Here is a 16,205-nt window from a genome sequence, read left to right on the forward strand (position 1 = left end):
AGCAGCGGGAGCTCTTGACTCACCCTGGCGGGTTAACCTTGCCCGGACCCACTCTGGCAAGGGAAGGCGGCTTGCTGGCACTTGCTTCGGGAGGAGACTTGGCTCGCTCCGGCAAGAAACTCAGTTGTCTCCGGCTAGATGAATTTGGTTCACACTGGCTTCAGTGACTTTGTCAACGCTTTATAACGCTCTCACCCCAAACGGCTGAAACCGGAGACTTATAAACTGCTGGTTCGGTCGAGAGTAAATTGCCTTTATTCACCAAGCCTGAGGGATACGGGAAAACAGGGAATTAAAGGGAAACAAGGAGTCAACGGTCCAGATCATAATACAAATGAGGTAAGTTTAAAGGGAACTCAGTCCAGACCATGACAGCAAGTCCTAACCTATTCAACCTTTCCCTGTAACTCAGGTCCTCAAATTAGGCCACATGCTTGCAAACTTTCTCTACACTCTTTCAGCCTTAAGGAGGGCTATGGTCTGATTCCAGGCCGAGGGGACTAAGCAGAATAATGGGCTGAAGAGTCTGCTTCACTGCTGCAGTGCTCTAAGACGTTTTGACTTTGATTTTCTACATAGCATGAACTACCAGAGAGCAAGCCCTTCTTGGGGACAGAGAGGTCCCTCCCCCTATTCCGGTGGAATAGAGAGATCCCTCCCCCATCCGAGGGGTTAGAGAGGTCCCTCCATCCCCATTCTGGGGGACAGAGAGGTTCCCCACTATGCAGGGGGGTGGTGGGCAGAGAGGTCCTTCCAACCCCTTTCTGGGCAACAGAGAAGTCCCTCCCCCCATTCTGAGGGACAGGGATGTCCCCCACTCCCCTTTCTGCTAATAGCTTTGTGCAGCCAGTGAGAAGTACCAGAGGGTTTTTACTGTCCTCGAGGACATACAGTACATTATTCATACAGTCTACATTAATGCAAAATGGAGATTCCCCATCTGCTGATCACTGTACCGAACATCCCATCACATCCACTAATGGAGATGTCAACGTGGTGTCACTCTCACTCTCAGAGCCCAACATCAAGAGAAAAATGTACGGCAGAAAACTGAGCTGCCCCTGTGTTTAGATCTGGCCACAGTGTGTATAGAACACAGGACAGGGTGAGGACATCAAACCCTGATAGAAGTTTATACATTTATGAGAGACAGAGTGTGTGTGTGTGTGTGTGTGTATGTGTGTGTGTCTCTCTCTCTCTCTCTCTCACTGTGTGTATCTATATATGTGTGTGTGTGTGTGTGTGTGTGTGTGTGTCTCTCTCTCTCTCTCTCACTGTGTGTATCTATATATGTGTGTGTGTGTGTTTGTCTCTCTCTCTCTCTCTCTCTCACTGTGTGTATCTATATGTGTGTGAGTGAGTGTGTGTGGATGCATAGTTATGGGTGTGCTGAGAGAGACAGTGTGCACCTGAGTAAAATTTCCACCAGTCCACCCGCTCTCTCCACAATTCTTTGTTCTTTCATTTCCCCTTTTCTCAATCCTTTCCCCCTTTCCACTCTTTTCTTATTTAATTTCTTCCCCTCCTCGTCTTCCCCCTTTATTCCCCTCTCCCAGTGGTTCCCTTTCTCACTCTTTCCATTGTCAGTCTCCAGCTGTTTCCTCCTCCTCTGCATTTCCCTCTCCACCCCTTCCCCATCCCCTCTTTCTACATACCCTCCCTATCCCCCTTTTTCTCTACCATTTCCCCATCCCTTCTTTCTACATCTCCTCTCCATCCCTTCCCCATCCCCTCTTTCTACACCCCCTCCCCATTCTCTCCTTTCTCTCTACCCCTTCCCATCCCCTCTTTCTACATCCCCTCCCCATTCTCTCCTTTCTCTCTACCCCTTCCCATCCCCTCTTTCTACATTCCCTCCCCATTTCCCCCTTTCTCTCCACCCCTTCCCCATCCCCTCTTTCTACATACCCTCCCCATCTATCCCCTCCCCATTCTCTCCTTTCTCCCCATCCCCTTTTTCTACATCCCCTCCCCATTCTCTCCTTTCTCCCCACCCCCTCTTTCTACATACCCTGCCTATCCCCCTTTTTCTCTACCCTTTCCCCATCCCTTCTTTCTACATCTCCTCTCCATCCCTTCCCCATCCCCTCTTTCTACATCCCCTCCCCATTCTCTCCTTTCTCCCCACCCCCTCTTTCTACATACCCTGCCTATCCCCCTTTTTCTCTACCCTTTCCCCATCCCTTCTTTCTACATCTCCTCTCCATCCCTTCCCCATCCCCTCTTTCTACATCCCCTCCCCATTCTCTCCTTTCTCTCTCCCCCTTCCCATCCCCTCCCCATTTCCCCCCTTTCTCTTCACCCCTTGCTGCAGGATCTGTGACACAGTTTTAAAACATAAAACATAACATTATAGCATAGTCCAGGCCCTTTGGCTCATGATGTTGTGCCAACCCATTAACCTACTCTAACATCAATCTAACTCTTTCCTCCTATATAGCCTTCCATTTTTCTTTAATCTATGTGTCTATCTAAGAATATCTTAAATATCCCTAATGTATCAGCCTCTACCACTACTCCTGGCAAGGTGTTCTATGCACCCACCATCCTCTGCCTCTTCCCTACCCCTTATACATCCATCCAATCACCTTAAAATTACACCTCTGGTATTATCTATTGTTGTCCTTTTGATCATTTCTCACACTCTGAGGGAGCCAGATTTTGATCCTCTCTCTCACTTACTATGAACTTTAATTTTCTTTTGATCATTGTTCACCATCAACCTCAAAGTTTCTGTCTGTCTCAGTCTGACTCTCTCTACCCACATTCTGAAAGGATTTGTGTTGAATTCTCTCACTTCCCCCATCCCATCCTTCCCCTTTTATCTCCCTTCCTCTTTCTTCTGTTCTCTCTCCACCCTTCTTCTTGTGCCCTCTCTCTCTCTCTAGCACACACAACCAGAATACCACTGCCTTAAACTTGTGTGTTCTAGTTTTAGACTCCCCTATCCAGAGAGAAAGACTGACTACGAAGGTCTTTCTATCAACCCTCCTAAGCACCCTACCATTTAGTCTTAGAATCAGAATTACTATCACTAACAGATGTCATGAAAAGTGTTGCTTTATGGCAGCAGTACAATGCAATGCATTAAAAATGTCTATGCTTCAATGAGAACTATCTAAAAACATAAATAACACACAGAAAATGCTGGTGGAACACAGCAGGCCAGGAAGCATCTATAAGGAGAAGCAGTGTCAACATTTCGGGCCGAGACCCTTCATCAGGACTAACTAAGTAGTGTAACATGAGAGAAAAATAGTGAAGTAGTTTTCATGGGTTCATTGTCCACTCAGAATTCAGATGATGGAATTGAAAAAGTTGTTCCTAAAAGGTGGCTCTTCAGGCTCCTGTGCCTACTGCAGCATTGAGAAGAGGGCATGTCCTGAATGGTGGGGGTCCTTAATGATAGATGCTGCCTTCTTGAGGCATGGTGTGCCTATGGTGGAGCTGGCAGGTGTACAACCCTCTGCAGCTTTTTCCAATCCTGTGCATGGGCTGCCGTGCCAGACGGTGATGCAACCATTCAGAGTGTTCTCCACTGTACATCTCTCGAACACCTTCTCCGAGAACTTGACTTCCTAAAGTGAACGTAGACAGTACAGCAGAGGAACAGGCCATTTGGCCCAGAGTGTTGTGCTGAACCAGCTATAAAGCAAATCAAAAACATCCAAACACTAATCCCTCCTACCTATAACATGTCCATATTACCCCATCTTTCTTACATCCCATCTAAATGTCTCTCAAAAGCCTCTAATGCATTTGCCTCTAGCACCATACCAGGCAGTGCATTCCAGGCATCCATCAGTCTCTGAGTGAAAAACTAACTTCTCACATCCCTCTTGAACCTACCCCCTCTCACCTTTAATGTATGCCTTCTGGTATTAGACTCTGGAAAACAGATACTTCCTGTCTATTCTATTTATGCCTCTCATAATCATATAAACCTCGATCAGATTCCCCCTCAGCCTCAGCTGTTCCAGGATGAGGGGAGATCTGTGCATCACTTCACACTTACTTGGTTGAATTCTATCTATCATCCTTATTTTCCAGCTGATCTGTACCCTGCTGTTTCTTTAGACAAATTTCCTCACCAACATGAGAGATTCTACAGATGCTGGAAACCCAGAGCAACACACATGCACACACAATGCTGGAGGAACCCAGCAGGTCAGGCAGCATCTATGTAAATGAATAAACAGTCAACATTTTGGTCCAAGACACTTCATCAGAACTGGAAAGGAAGGGTAAAGGTGGCAGATTATAAAGTTGTGGGGAGGGGAAAGAGGACAAGTTAGAAGGTGATGGGTGAAGCCAGGTGAGTGGGGAAGGTAAAAGGCTAGAGAAGAACCAATCTGATAGCAGAGAAGCATGGAACATACAAGAAAGGGAGAAGGAAGTGCATTGGGGTAGATGATGTTTGAGGAAAAGAGGTGAGAGGCTAGAGTGAGGTACAGAAGAAGAGAAGTGGAGGGGTAAAGAAAAAAATGGAAAAGTAAATTACTGGAATGAGAATTCAATGTTCATGCTGCCAAAATGTTGGAGGGTACCTAGAACATGTACTTTAGAAATTACCTAAGATTACCCATAGTCCTTTATTTTTCTAAGTTCGATGTACCTATCTAGGAGTCTCTTAAAACACCCTATTGTATCTGTCTCCACCACCACTGCCAGCAGCCTATTCCATGCACTCACTACTCTATGTATAAAAAACTTAACCCTGACATTGTCTCTGTGATGTGCAAAGTGCAAGTTCAAGGACAGCTTCTACCACACTGTGATCAGGTTCTGGGATAGACCTCTTGTACTATAAGAAGGATTCTTGGCCTCACAATCAACCTCAATACGACCTTTCACTTTATCATTTATTTGCACTGCACCTTATCTGTAATTGTTACACTTTATTCTGCATTGCTATTGTTGGTACCTTGTTCTACCTCAATACACACTGTGATCTGATTGTGGAATGATATACAAGACAAGCTTTCACCCTGGTATCCAGTCACTGACTCCAGGACCAATGTTACCTTTCTCTGAAGCTCACTGGTCTCTCCTTCCCGTCCCATTCAGTTGGGTTGAGGCGGTTGGAGCCGGTGGGAGGTGACCGCAGTGGGTAAATGAAAAGCTGGTGGGCGGTGTCAGTGGGTGAGTGGGAGAGCCGGTGGGAGGCAGGTGCCCACGGTGAGCGTTGAGAGGTGTCCACTTCGGTGGGCAATGCCCGCCAGGGGTGGTGGGAGGTGCCTTCGGTGGGTTTGTGGGAGAGTCGGTGGAGCATACGATCCTCGGCGCCGCTCAGTCTCCTCGGTCCAAGCGCCCGAGTCCGATTCTCCCGGGTGGTTTGCCGGCTGATTTCCTGAATTTTGTTCTGTCGCTTTGGATTATACATCTCCCCAGGAACAGACGAGTTGCTTTCCGCTCAGGTGCTTCTAATAGGATTGTTTACGGGCTGACCCATTGCTCAGATCGTTCTCACCCTACCTCTCTTGTCTCTCTGCCTCCCCTCCCTTCTCCTCCTCTCCCCCGTGCCTCACCTCTCCTCCGCTCTCCCCCTACCATATATCGCTCTCCGCTTGCCACACTTGAGACTGTCCTGCGCAATCCTCGCTGATCTGATTTGACCCAACCGACGCATTTCACTGTAAGTTCGATGTAATTGTGACAAGTAAAGCTAATCTCTTTCCCTTCCTCTTCCCCATCGTTTCTCCATCTCTCGCCCTAGTCTCCTCCCCTCTTCCTCCACTCTCCTTTCCTCTTTCCCTTTTTCCCGTCCTCTCTTTCTCTTCCTCCCCCTCCCTCTTCTCTGGCCCTCTCTTCTCCTCCCTCTCCAGGAGATGCCAGTCTCCAGCTGTTAATGTTGTTGCACCCCCTCCCTCGCTCTGTGAGAGGGAGTTTGGGTGGGAAAGCGAATGAGCCCCTGTCTCTGCCACCCCCCTCCCCCCACCCCCCATTGTCTCAGTTGCTCCGCCGCTGAGGAGATGGTCGGAGCTACGGATCGAGCTAGGCACTAACTCTCCGCTTTCAACCGAGGTCTCCGCCGTCTCAACCCCCTTACCCTCGGGAAAGTGACACCGTCGTCCCTTCACAACTTCAGCCGTGCAGCGACCGCAGTAGGCACATCTGTGTGTGTGTGTGTGATTGTGTATTGTGCGTGTGCTTAAGACGGTGTGCACCTGTATGCGAGAGTGTCTGAGAGCACGTGTACACTGTGCAGATGTGCCAGAGAGGGAATTGTAAGGGAGAGGACGTATGTAAATGTGATAGTGAGTGCGGAGGTGTGTATGTTTGCGTGTGTGTGGTGAGTCTGATAGTGGAGTGTGTATATGCTGTATACGAGTGTGTGTGGGTTGTTTGTGAGCGGTGAGTTCATGCGTGTATGACAACTAGAAACATTATGTGAGAGAGATAGTGTGTGAGTGAGAAAGTCTGTGTGTGAGAGAGAGAAAGACATAGATAGTGTGTGTGTATATGTGGGTGTAGAGAGAGGGGGAATGAGAGTGGTTGTGAATGAGAGAGAGAGAGAGGGAGTGTTGAGTCGCTGGGCTGTGAATCGACTCTTGCTCATTGCCGTTGTCCGGTGCTGCCTCTCGGGACCCCGGCCCAGCCAATCCCTCTCACCAGCACTTCACTTTCCTCCTACTGTTTAAATATTAACATGAGCATCTCTCTCCCACCCCGCAGAACCTCTTTTACTCCCCGTTGCACCGCTCCTTCCCGCGAGGCTCTAACATATCCCCAGAGGCAAGACCCAATCGGCGAGACCGATTGTTGGTGGGGCCGGCGGCCTCTCGGCCCTTCAGCGCCGTACTAACGCTGGCGCCACCAGCCGGAGTCTGCAACGCGTCGGCGTGAAATTCGGATGAAGAACGCAACGGTCAGAGGCACCTGCCTCCTCCTCTCTCTCTCCGCCGCTTTCCCAGGACCCGGTGAGTAGATCATGAGGATCCGGACCCTCAGTACCTCTCCCTTCCCTTCACACTGCCGCACCATCGCTCTTTACCCCGAACCCGTCGTCCTGTTCCGTTGGTTATGGGAAACGCTGAGGGAAAAGTGAAGACGCCAAACAAATGCAGGGCAAACGCCCCACCCCCACATATTGTGATTAAGCCTGAAGGAGGGAGAAGAGATGTGGGTAGGGGAGTGGTGCATGATGGGATTCAGCTCTGGCTCTCCCCATCACGAACATCACCTTCTCCTGTCACCCAGGCTGGGGCTGGGGGAATTCACCTGTCTTGTCCCTCCCTACAACCCACATCTGGGGGGGGGGGGGCGGTTGGTCTGTGACCGTGATCAGGGACTTCATTCGCTTGGCGGTTTTATAAGGCTTCAGGCTTCCGTGGGGCCCACGCTGTGCCGACTGACTTACCCTCTCTATGCTGAACAGTAGAGCCCAGGAACGGGCACTTCGGCTCCGTGTCTGTGCCAATCGAAATGCCAAATAAATCTAGCCCCATCTCCCAAGACAATGGCCACAGGCAGGTAAGGAGAGGCCAGAGGAGGGAACAGAAGAAGGGTGAGGGAAAGAATCATGCCATCAGGTTTGAGGGTATCCAGACGGAATATAAAGTGTTGCTCCTACACCGAGAGGGCACTCTCATTTTGGCACCAGGAGGCCATGAACCCAGGTGTCGGAATCAAACGGGGAGTGCACAGTGAGGATGGGCTCCCACTGACCTACCCCCAGATAAATGCTCCCAAGCTTCTCAGGTAGCGCCTTACAAACAAGACCGACTCCTGGCCTGCACTGGTGGTTTAGCTACTAAGGCCGGTGGAACCGTTTCTTCTGATAGGAGACGCGGCAACGGCGAGTATTGCCGCTTTAAAACACGAGGCTCCGGGCAGATGGGACTCGTCAGCCGTGGTGGGCAGCTCACCTAGGAGAAGGATAAATCTCATCTGAAATCTCAGCTGCCTTGGCGCTGTACCCATTCACGGGGAAGGCCTCCAGAGGAACGCCGTGAGAATCCGGAGCTGGAGTCACAAAGAAGTTCAACCCTGATTGGTAACTCGCTGGTGCCAAACTGTATCAGCCTCTGCCCTTCTTTTGGCTTAATCCGCCGCATGGTTGGGGGTGGAGGTTCGGGGGTCTGCTGCATGGGCAACAGCTTCCTTTTCACTTTGTACTGTCCTGGCTTGCCTGTGATCCATGGTCGATCAACGGAGGGCCACGATCCAGTGTAGGAGAAAGTGAATGCACGGCAGGTTCCATACTGGAGAAAACCTGCAGATACTGGAGATCCAGAGCAACACAGACACGATGCTGGAGGAACTCAACAAGCCAGGCAGCATCTGTGGAGCAGAGTAAACAGTCAGGCTTCTCTTCCTTCCCGAGGGTCTCAGCCTGAAACTTCACCTGTTTACTCTTTTCCAGAGATGCTTTCTGGACCGCTGAGTTCCTCCAGAACTTTGAGTGTGCTGCAGGGTTCAGACAACCCTCTTGGTGAGCTGGGGAGGAGATGGACTGTTTTCTCATGTTATTCCTGAACATGAGAATCACTCCTTTGTTATCTCAAAGTCAAACTCGATTTATCCTCAAACTACAGTATGTCCATAGGACCATAAGACATGGAAGAAGAATTAAGCATTTTGACCCATCGAGTCTGCACCACCATTTCATCACGGTCGATTTATTATCTCTCTCAACCGCCTGCTCCTGTCTTCTTCCCTAACCTTTGACCTCCTGACTGATCAAGTACCTATCAACCTCTGCTTTAAGCATATCCAATGACTTGTCTTCACAGCCGTCTGTGACAATGAATTCCACCGATTCATCACCCTCTGGCTGAAGAAATTCCTCTTCATCTCCATTCTAAAGGGTGTTCTTCTATTCTGATGCTGTGGCCTCTGGTCCTAGATTTCCCCACCACAGGAAATGTACCCTCCACATCCACTCCACCAGGGCCTTTCAATATTCGATAGGTTTCAATGAGATTACTGCCTCATTCTTCGAAACTCCAGTGAGTACAGGCCGAGAGCCGTCCAACTCTCCTCATACATTAACCCTTTCATTCATGGAATAATTCTCCTCCGGACCTTCTCTAGTTTAGGGATCCCCAAACTGCCCACAATACTCCAAGAGCATTCTGACCAATATCTTATAAAAGCCTAAATGTCAGATACTAGCTTGTCACCATATATGACTACAAGATCTCTGGACTCTACTTATAGAACCACCGTTCATTGACCTCCCACCAGACCCAGTGCAAGACAATCAACTTTCAATGCCAACTCTGTCTCCTCCTCCACAATCTGACCTGCTGAGCTTTTCCAGAATTTGGTGGTTGTACTTTGGACTTCATGACCTTGGCTGCACTTTGGACTAGTAATCTCCTGTACCCTCCACCCCAGTCTCTGTGAATATCAGCTCTTCACCTACCACGGGGTGCAGGTTTAGGCTGGATAAACAGGGTGAACTTCAGATGGACTCTGATGTGCTCCCTGATCCTGAAAAGCCCAGGGGAAATCCATGTGTGTGTGTGTGTGGTGTGTGTGTGTGTGTGTGTGTGTGTGTGTGTGTGTGTGTGTGTGTGTGTGTGTGTGTGTGTGTGTGTGTGTGTGTGTGTGTGTGTGTGTGTGTGTGTGTGAAATAAAAACAGGAACTCAGCATAGTCAGACAGTATCTGTGGAGGGGAATACACACAGTTGATGTTTGGGGTCGAGAATATTAGTCCCGTGGAAGGTCTCGACCCGAAATTTCAGCTGTTTAATCAGTTCTGTATACACTGCCTGACTTTCTGAGTTCCTCCAGCATTTTGTGGCTGTTGCTCTAGATTCCCAGCATCTGCAGAACCTCTTGTCTTTGAAACAGTAAGAGAATGCAGAATAAAATGCATCAGGTGACAGAAACAGTTCCATGCAAATAAACAGATCATTACGATGTTGATTGTGAGGGCACCTGTCCATTTGTTGTTCTGGGGGTAAGAAAGTCATTGGGTATATTTAAAGCAGGTAGGCTCTTGATTAGTCAGGGCGTCAAAGGTTACAAGATGAAGGCAGGAGAATACGATTGTGGGGGAAGGGAATAATAAAACAGCCATAATCAAACAGTGGAACAGACTCGAATGACTAAATGGCCCAATTCTACTCCTTTATCTTATAATCTTATAGTCTTTACCAGTTTTGTTATAATGGTGTAACAATTGTCCTTGAGTGTGTGTCTGTCTGTATCTGTGTCTCCACAGACGCTGCCTGACCAACCCGCTGAGTGCTTCTGACAGTCTCTTTGTTGGGGACATCCAGCACCAGAGTTCATTGGTTTTAACCGTTTCTCTTTCCCTGAGCACCTGACCTCCCCCAGCATGACCGCTCCAGGTTGCCTGGGTGCCAATGGCAGGGTTAATGTTACTGAGCCTCCCTCCTTTGCGACAATTCACTGCCCCTTTTAGCTAGTGGGAGTTTTCCTTTCCCACCCCTCTACAAACCTCACCCCCATCATCCCTCAGCCATGGACTGGGGGAAGGGAGCGGAGGAGGAGAGAGGAGATGCAGTGGGGCAGTGAGAAGGAGCTGACAGACAGGGCTGGAGCGGAGGTGGGATGCAGAGATCACAGTGGGGTTTGTCGAAGTTAATTCTCTCTCGACATGAGAGGCACAGAACAGTGTTCAGCCAACACCTGGATTCTGATTTAATTAATAAGAGAAAGAAAAGTGAGTTAAATTGAAAAGTGATTCAATATTTATAGAATACGGCATAGTATGGTAGTGGTTAATATTATGTTTTATAGCATCAGTGAAGCAGGTTCAATTCTTGCCGCTGTCCATAAGGAGTTCGTATGTTCTTCCCGTGATTGCTTGGGCTTTCTAGAGTCATAGAAAAGAACGGAACAGAAACAGGACATTCGGCCCATCTAGTACATGCCAAACCATTTATACTGCCTACTCTCATTGACCTGCACTGGGACGATAACCCTCCATGTACCGATTGAAATCCAGCTCGCAAGCACCACTTGTGCTGGCAGCTCATTCCACACTTACAAAACCCTCGGAGCGAAGAAGCTTCCCCTCGTGTCCTCCTGAAGTTTTTCACCTTTCCCCCAACCTGTGACCTCTAGTTGTAGTCCCACCTAACCCCAGTGGAAAAAGCCTGCTAGCAGTTACCCTATCTATCTCTCTCATCATTTTGTAAACTCTATCAACTCTCCTCTCAGTCTTCTATGTTCTGAGGAATAAAGTCCTACCCTATTCAACTGCTTCAGTTTCTTCCAAAACTCCAAAGAAAATTCCAGGTTAATTGTTTACATGGGTGTAATTAGGTGGTGTGTATTCTTTGAGCCGGAAGTGCCTGTTATCGTGCATCTAAGATCTAAATTTAAATGGAAAACAGCACAGTAACAGGCCATTTGGCCCACTTCATCCATGTGATACTAATTTAGGCTGCATGCTATTTATCCCTCATTCTCCCGCATATTCATGCACATGTTTCAATGCCTCTGTTATATCTGATTATACCCCTGGCAGCTCGTTCCAGGCGCCTGTCGCCATCCATGTGAAAAAGAAGCTATTTAGCCTTTGTCCCTCTCACCTGGATCCTTCAGTGTTCCACATTATGCTGCTGAGGCTTTATAAGGCTTGCAGCATTGGGACGAGTTTTGGACCCCTTATCAAAGAAAAGATGGGCTGGCATTGGACAGAGGAGATCCACCAGAATCATTCTGGGAATGAAAGGGTTAACATATGAGAAGCGTTTGATGTCTCTGGGTCTGTAATCACTGGAGTTTAGAAGACTGAGGAAGGACCTCATTGAAATCTATTGAATATTGAAAGGCCTGGATAGAGTGGGTGTGGAGAAGATATTTCTTATAGTGGGGGAGTCTAGGACCAGGGGGCAGAGCCTCCCTTTAGGACAGAGATGAAGAGGAATTTCCTTTGCCAGAGAGCAGTGAATTTGTGGAATTCAAGCCACAGGCTGTGTATGCCAAGTCATTGGGTATACTTAAAGTGGAGTTTGATAGGTTCTTGATTAGTCAGGGCATTGATGGTTACAGGAAGAAGGCAGGAGAATGCAGTTGAGAGGGATAGTAAATCAGCCACGATGGAATGACAAGAGACTCGATGGGCCAAATGGTCTACTCCTTTTCCAATGTCTTTTGGTCTTATTTCTACCGTGGGATGCTATCTCCGGACTGTCTACCCTGCCTGTGCCTCCGATAACGTAACGGTGCGCCTCCGTCCACGCCCTCCCGCTTCATCGCCTTTGTCGGGAAGGGTGCAAGATAGATCAGACCCCGGGACGGCCCTGGTACCAGGCCAGGCAGACAGAAACAGTTCACGTTGCAGGTAGAAGACCCTTCATTAGAACATAAGCTCATCCGTGACGTGTGTCCCTCTGCATCTACGCCACCAAACCTGCCGCGAATTACTGGCGAACAGTTCAGATTCCCGGCGTCTCGCAGATAGTTTGGTTACGTGAGGGGGTCTCGGTGCAGTTGGCTCTCGTGAGATGTCGGACAAATCACAGTCACGAGAGGGGTACTGAGGGATACTACGTGAGAGTGGCACTGAAGGGCGTGAGGGACTGTACTGAGGGAGCACCACACCTCGGAGGGACTGTATGGGGCAGTAATTAGGGGGTATCACACAGCGGTAATGAGAGACTTTCATTGTGGGAGATCCAGTACTGAGGGAACGTCGCACGGCAGGGGTAGTACTTGAAGAGGTGTCACCCTCCTTAACAATGGTAATGAAGGAGCGTCGCAGTGTGGAAGGGTCGGTACTCAGGAAGTGCCACACTGTGGGGGAGCTATAGTGATAGAGCGCCTCAGTTTGCAAAAGCGGTACAGAGGGAGCGGCACACTGTAAGAGAGGCAGACCAAAGACATTGGCCTCAAGCATTCTATATCACTACAGCGCCAACGTTAACTCACTGTCCACATTGAAGTCCCAATGCTACCGAAGTCCACAATACGGGACTTGTTAAATCATTAACGGTAACTTCCGATATTGTGGTCCAATAGGGTTTGGTTAGTCTCCTGATTCTGCAAAGAAAGATCACCAAAGGGAAAATTAAATCCAGGGCATCTGACCAGAAAGATAAAAATAAATCGTAAAAGCAGGTTTAATAGAAAGGGAAGTATTAACAAAAGTTAATAAGGGTCACTGCCTGAAGCAGCACAGTCTAGATTAGGTTATAATGAAACAGCTCCATCATGGGCACTGGCCTCCCCAGCGTCGAGGACATCTTCAAAAGGCGATGCAGGACTGAAGGTGCTGTATTTAAAGGCATGTAATATTTGGAGTGAGGTGGATGAACTCGTGGCGCAATGAGAGATTGGTCAGTATGACATTGTGTGTATCGCTTAGTCGTGGCTGAAAGAAAGTCATAGTTGGAACTTAACATTGACATCGAAATGACAGGCAGGCAGGCATAGGACAGGGATGGCCAGCCTATGGCGCATTGCATCCCAGTGATAATAATAAAACAATAAACCTACTCATGCAAAAAGTATTAACCAAAAACCGATTTGTAGAAAAAAAATCTATAACAGGAATTCAAGTAGCTCAGAGCTAGAAACGGGTTTTACTGAGAATAAATCTAACTTAGCAATTTTTAAAACTATTTTATTATTTCGTGCACATCTTTTGGCAAATGTAACACTGACAGACACCAACAGAATTAACAAACTCATTCGTAAGGCCAGTGATGTTGTGGGGGTGGAACTGGACTCTCTGTCGGTGGTGTCTGAAAAGAGGATGCTGTCCAAGTTGCATGCCACCTTGGACAACGTCTCCCATCCACTCCATGATGTACTGGTTCGGCACAGGAGTACATTCAGCCAGAGACTCATTCCACTGAGATGTAACACTGAGCGTCATAGGAAGTCATTCCAGCCTGTGGCCATCAAACTTTACAACTCCTCCCTCAGAGTGTCAGACACCCTGAGCCAATAGGCTGGTCCTGGACTGGTTTCCACTTGGCATGATTAACTTATTATTATTTAATTATTAATGGTTTTATATTGCTATATTTCTTCACTATTCTTGGTTGGTGCAGCTGTAACGAAACCCAGTTTCCCTCAGGATCAATAAAGAATGTCTGTCTGTTATTTTCTTTCACATTAATCTGTTTTCAATTTTAAAGAAATGTTCAATGAGTCAAACTAGGAAAGAAGGACCTTCGTTCTGCAGTCGTTCCATAACTGTTCAATACACGTTTGATATTCGTTTGATCCTGAGGCGCCAGACGTCTGCACCAGTGGTGCGTCGCAGGTTTTTGCCAGTCAGTTTACAATTGACAATTGTGCGCTACGGAGTTGTGCTTTGTTCACCCTTTGTGAACATTTGCAGTTTTGTACTTTTTCGAAAATTAAGCCTTATTTTTACATTCAGTTACCCATCACAGTGCAAAAGAAAATGAGCAAAAGAAAAGCAGAAAGTGATAGTAATTGCGAATTCAATGAGCAGTGGGAAAATTAGTTCTTATTTATAGCGGGACCAGCAGGAAAACCTTTGTGCATTGTTTGTGAAAACACTTTCTCACATAATGGAAGACCTGTTCTTAATAGACACTATAAAACTCAACATCAGACTGAAATAGAAGGAAAACTGAAGCTAGTGCTTGGGTCTGAGATACAGAAAGAATATGTGATTAAGAAAAAGGAAGAAACCAAAAGAAGACAAAATATATTTGTTAAAAGTCTCATTAAGGTAAGTAATGTTTATTCAGAACGAGGGGTCACAGTTTAAGGATAAAGGGGAAGCCTTTTAGGACTGAGATGAGGAAAAACTTCTTCACACAGAGAGTGGTGAATCTGTGGAATTCTCTGCCACAGGAAACAGTTGAGGCCGGTTCATTGGCTATATTTAAGAGGGAGTTAGATATGGCCCTTGTGGCTAAAGGGATCGGGGGTATGGAGAGAAAGCAGGTACAGGGTTCTGAGTTGGATGATCAGCCATGATCATACTGAATGGCGGTGCAGGCTCAAAGGGCCAAATGGCCTACTCCTGCACCTATTTTCTGTGTTTCTATGTTTCTATCTTGTTTTTATATTAAATCAATATATCATGTAAAATGTTAAATATGTCTGTATAAACACATTTTTACAAGAACTGAATGGGGTACAAGAGTTGCATGGCGCATCTGAACTCATGTGTGAAAAAATTGACTCATGGAATGTGAACGGTTGGCCATCCCTGGCATAGGCAGTGGTGTGCCTCTGTTGGTAAGAGATGGAATTAAGAGGTGACATAGGGTCAAAGAATGTTGTATCTTTGTAAGTGGAGTTAAGAAACTGCAAGGGTGAAAACTGTTATGGGAACCAGAATAGAATTCATATATAAATTTTATTAGGGTGCTTAAGATAAAGCAACCCTGAGAGGGCAGTGATAATAAGATTGAATTCATACTGCAATTTGAGAGGGAGAAGCTTTAGTCAGATGTATCACTATTGTAATGGAATAAAGGGAGTTACAGAGGCATGAGAGAGGAGCTTGCCCAGGTGGATTGGAGGAGGATACTGATGGGGATGACAGCAGAGTAGAGATGGCTGAAGTTTCTAGGAATGGTTCACAAGGTACAGCATAGGTACGTCCCACAGAAGAAATTGTTATCAAATGACAAGGGAAGTTAAGAACTCCGGAAAAGCCCAAGGAGTGGGCATATAGTGTAGCAAAAGTGAGTGGGAGTTGGATGATTGGGATGATTTTTAAAATCCAACAAAAGGCAACTAAAAAGGAAGGAAAAGATGAAATATCAAAAAGATGCAAACTAGCCAATAATATAAAGCAGGATACTGAATGTTTTTTTCAGTTATATGAATTGTAAAAGGGAGGTGAGAGTTGATATAGGACCACTCAGAAACGATGTGGATGTGGTAGTAATGGGGGACAAAGAAATGGCGGGTGATGCTAATGCATACTTTGCATTAGTCTTCACTGTGGAAGACACTAGCAGTGTGCCAGAGATCCATGAGTGTCAGGGAGCAGGAGTGAGTGGCATCGCCATTACCCAGCAAAAGTCTTAAGCAAACTGAATCATACTATACTGTGATAGGGTGATCCTCTGAGAACTTCCCGTTAACCTCTCTGTCTCTGGTTTGCTTCCAGTCCGTGGCCAGGAGAGGATGCACTCCCAGGCTGAGGAGAGACTTTTCAAGCACCTCTTCACTGGCTACAACCGCTGGTCCAGGCCTGTGGCCAACAGCTCAGACGCTGTCATCATCAGCTTCGGCCTTTCCATTGCCCAGCTCATTGATGTGGTGAGATACAAGTGTTTCC

General features: G+C 47.3%; 1 protein-coding gene across 8 annotated transcripts in view; it reads left to right on the forward strand.

Annotated features, from left to right (window-relative positions):
* Positions 1–345: 345 nt before the first annotated feature.
* LOC132402577 (neuronal acetylcholine receptor subunit alpha-2-like) overlaps positions 346–16,205 on the forward strand; it is a 41,412-nt gene continuing 25,552 nt past the window's right edge. Inside the window, exons 1-4 of one of the 8 annotated variants that reach the window (XR_009514965.1) lie at positions 346–5,635; positions 6,676–6,920; positions 14,071–14,187; positions 16,035–16,055. Coding sequence is in view for 7 of the 8 variants with exons in the window: in XM_059985464.1 (XP_059841447.1) it covers positions 6,854–6,920; positions 16,035–16,186 (219 nt within the window). In the remaining variant the exon portion in view is untranslated. Of the gene's footprint in view, positions 5,636–5,713; positions 6,105–6,675; positions 6,921–7,784; positions 7,997–14,070; positions 14,188–16,034; positions 16,187–16,205 lie in introns of those variants that run through there. The other 7 variants (XM_059985464.1, XM_059985468.1, XM_059985463.1 and 4 more) reach the window with 7 other exon arrangements.

This window comes from Hypanus sabinus, chromosome 12, assembly GCF_030144855.1.
Source record: "Hypanus sabinus isolate sHypSab1 chromosome 12, sHypSab1.hap1, whole genome shotgun sequence".
Lineage (NCBI taxonomy): Eukaryota > Metazoa > Chordata > Chondrichthyes > Myliobatiformes > Dasyatidae > Hypanus > Hypanus sabinus.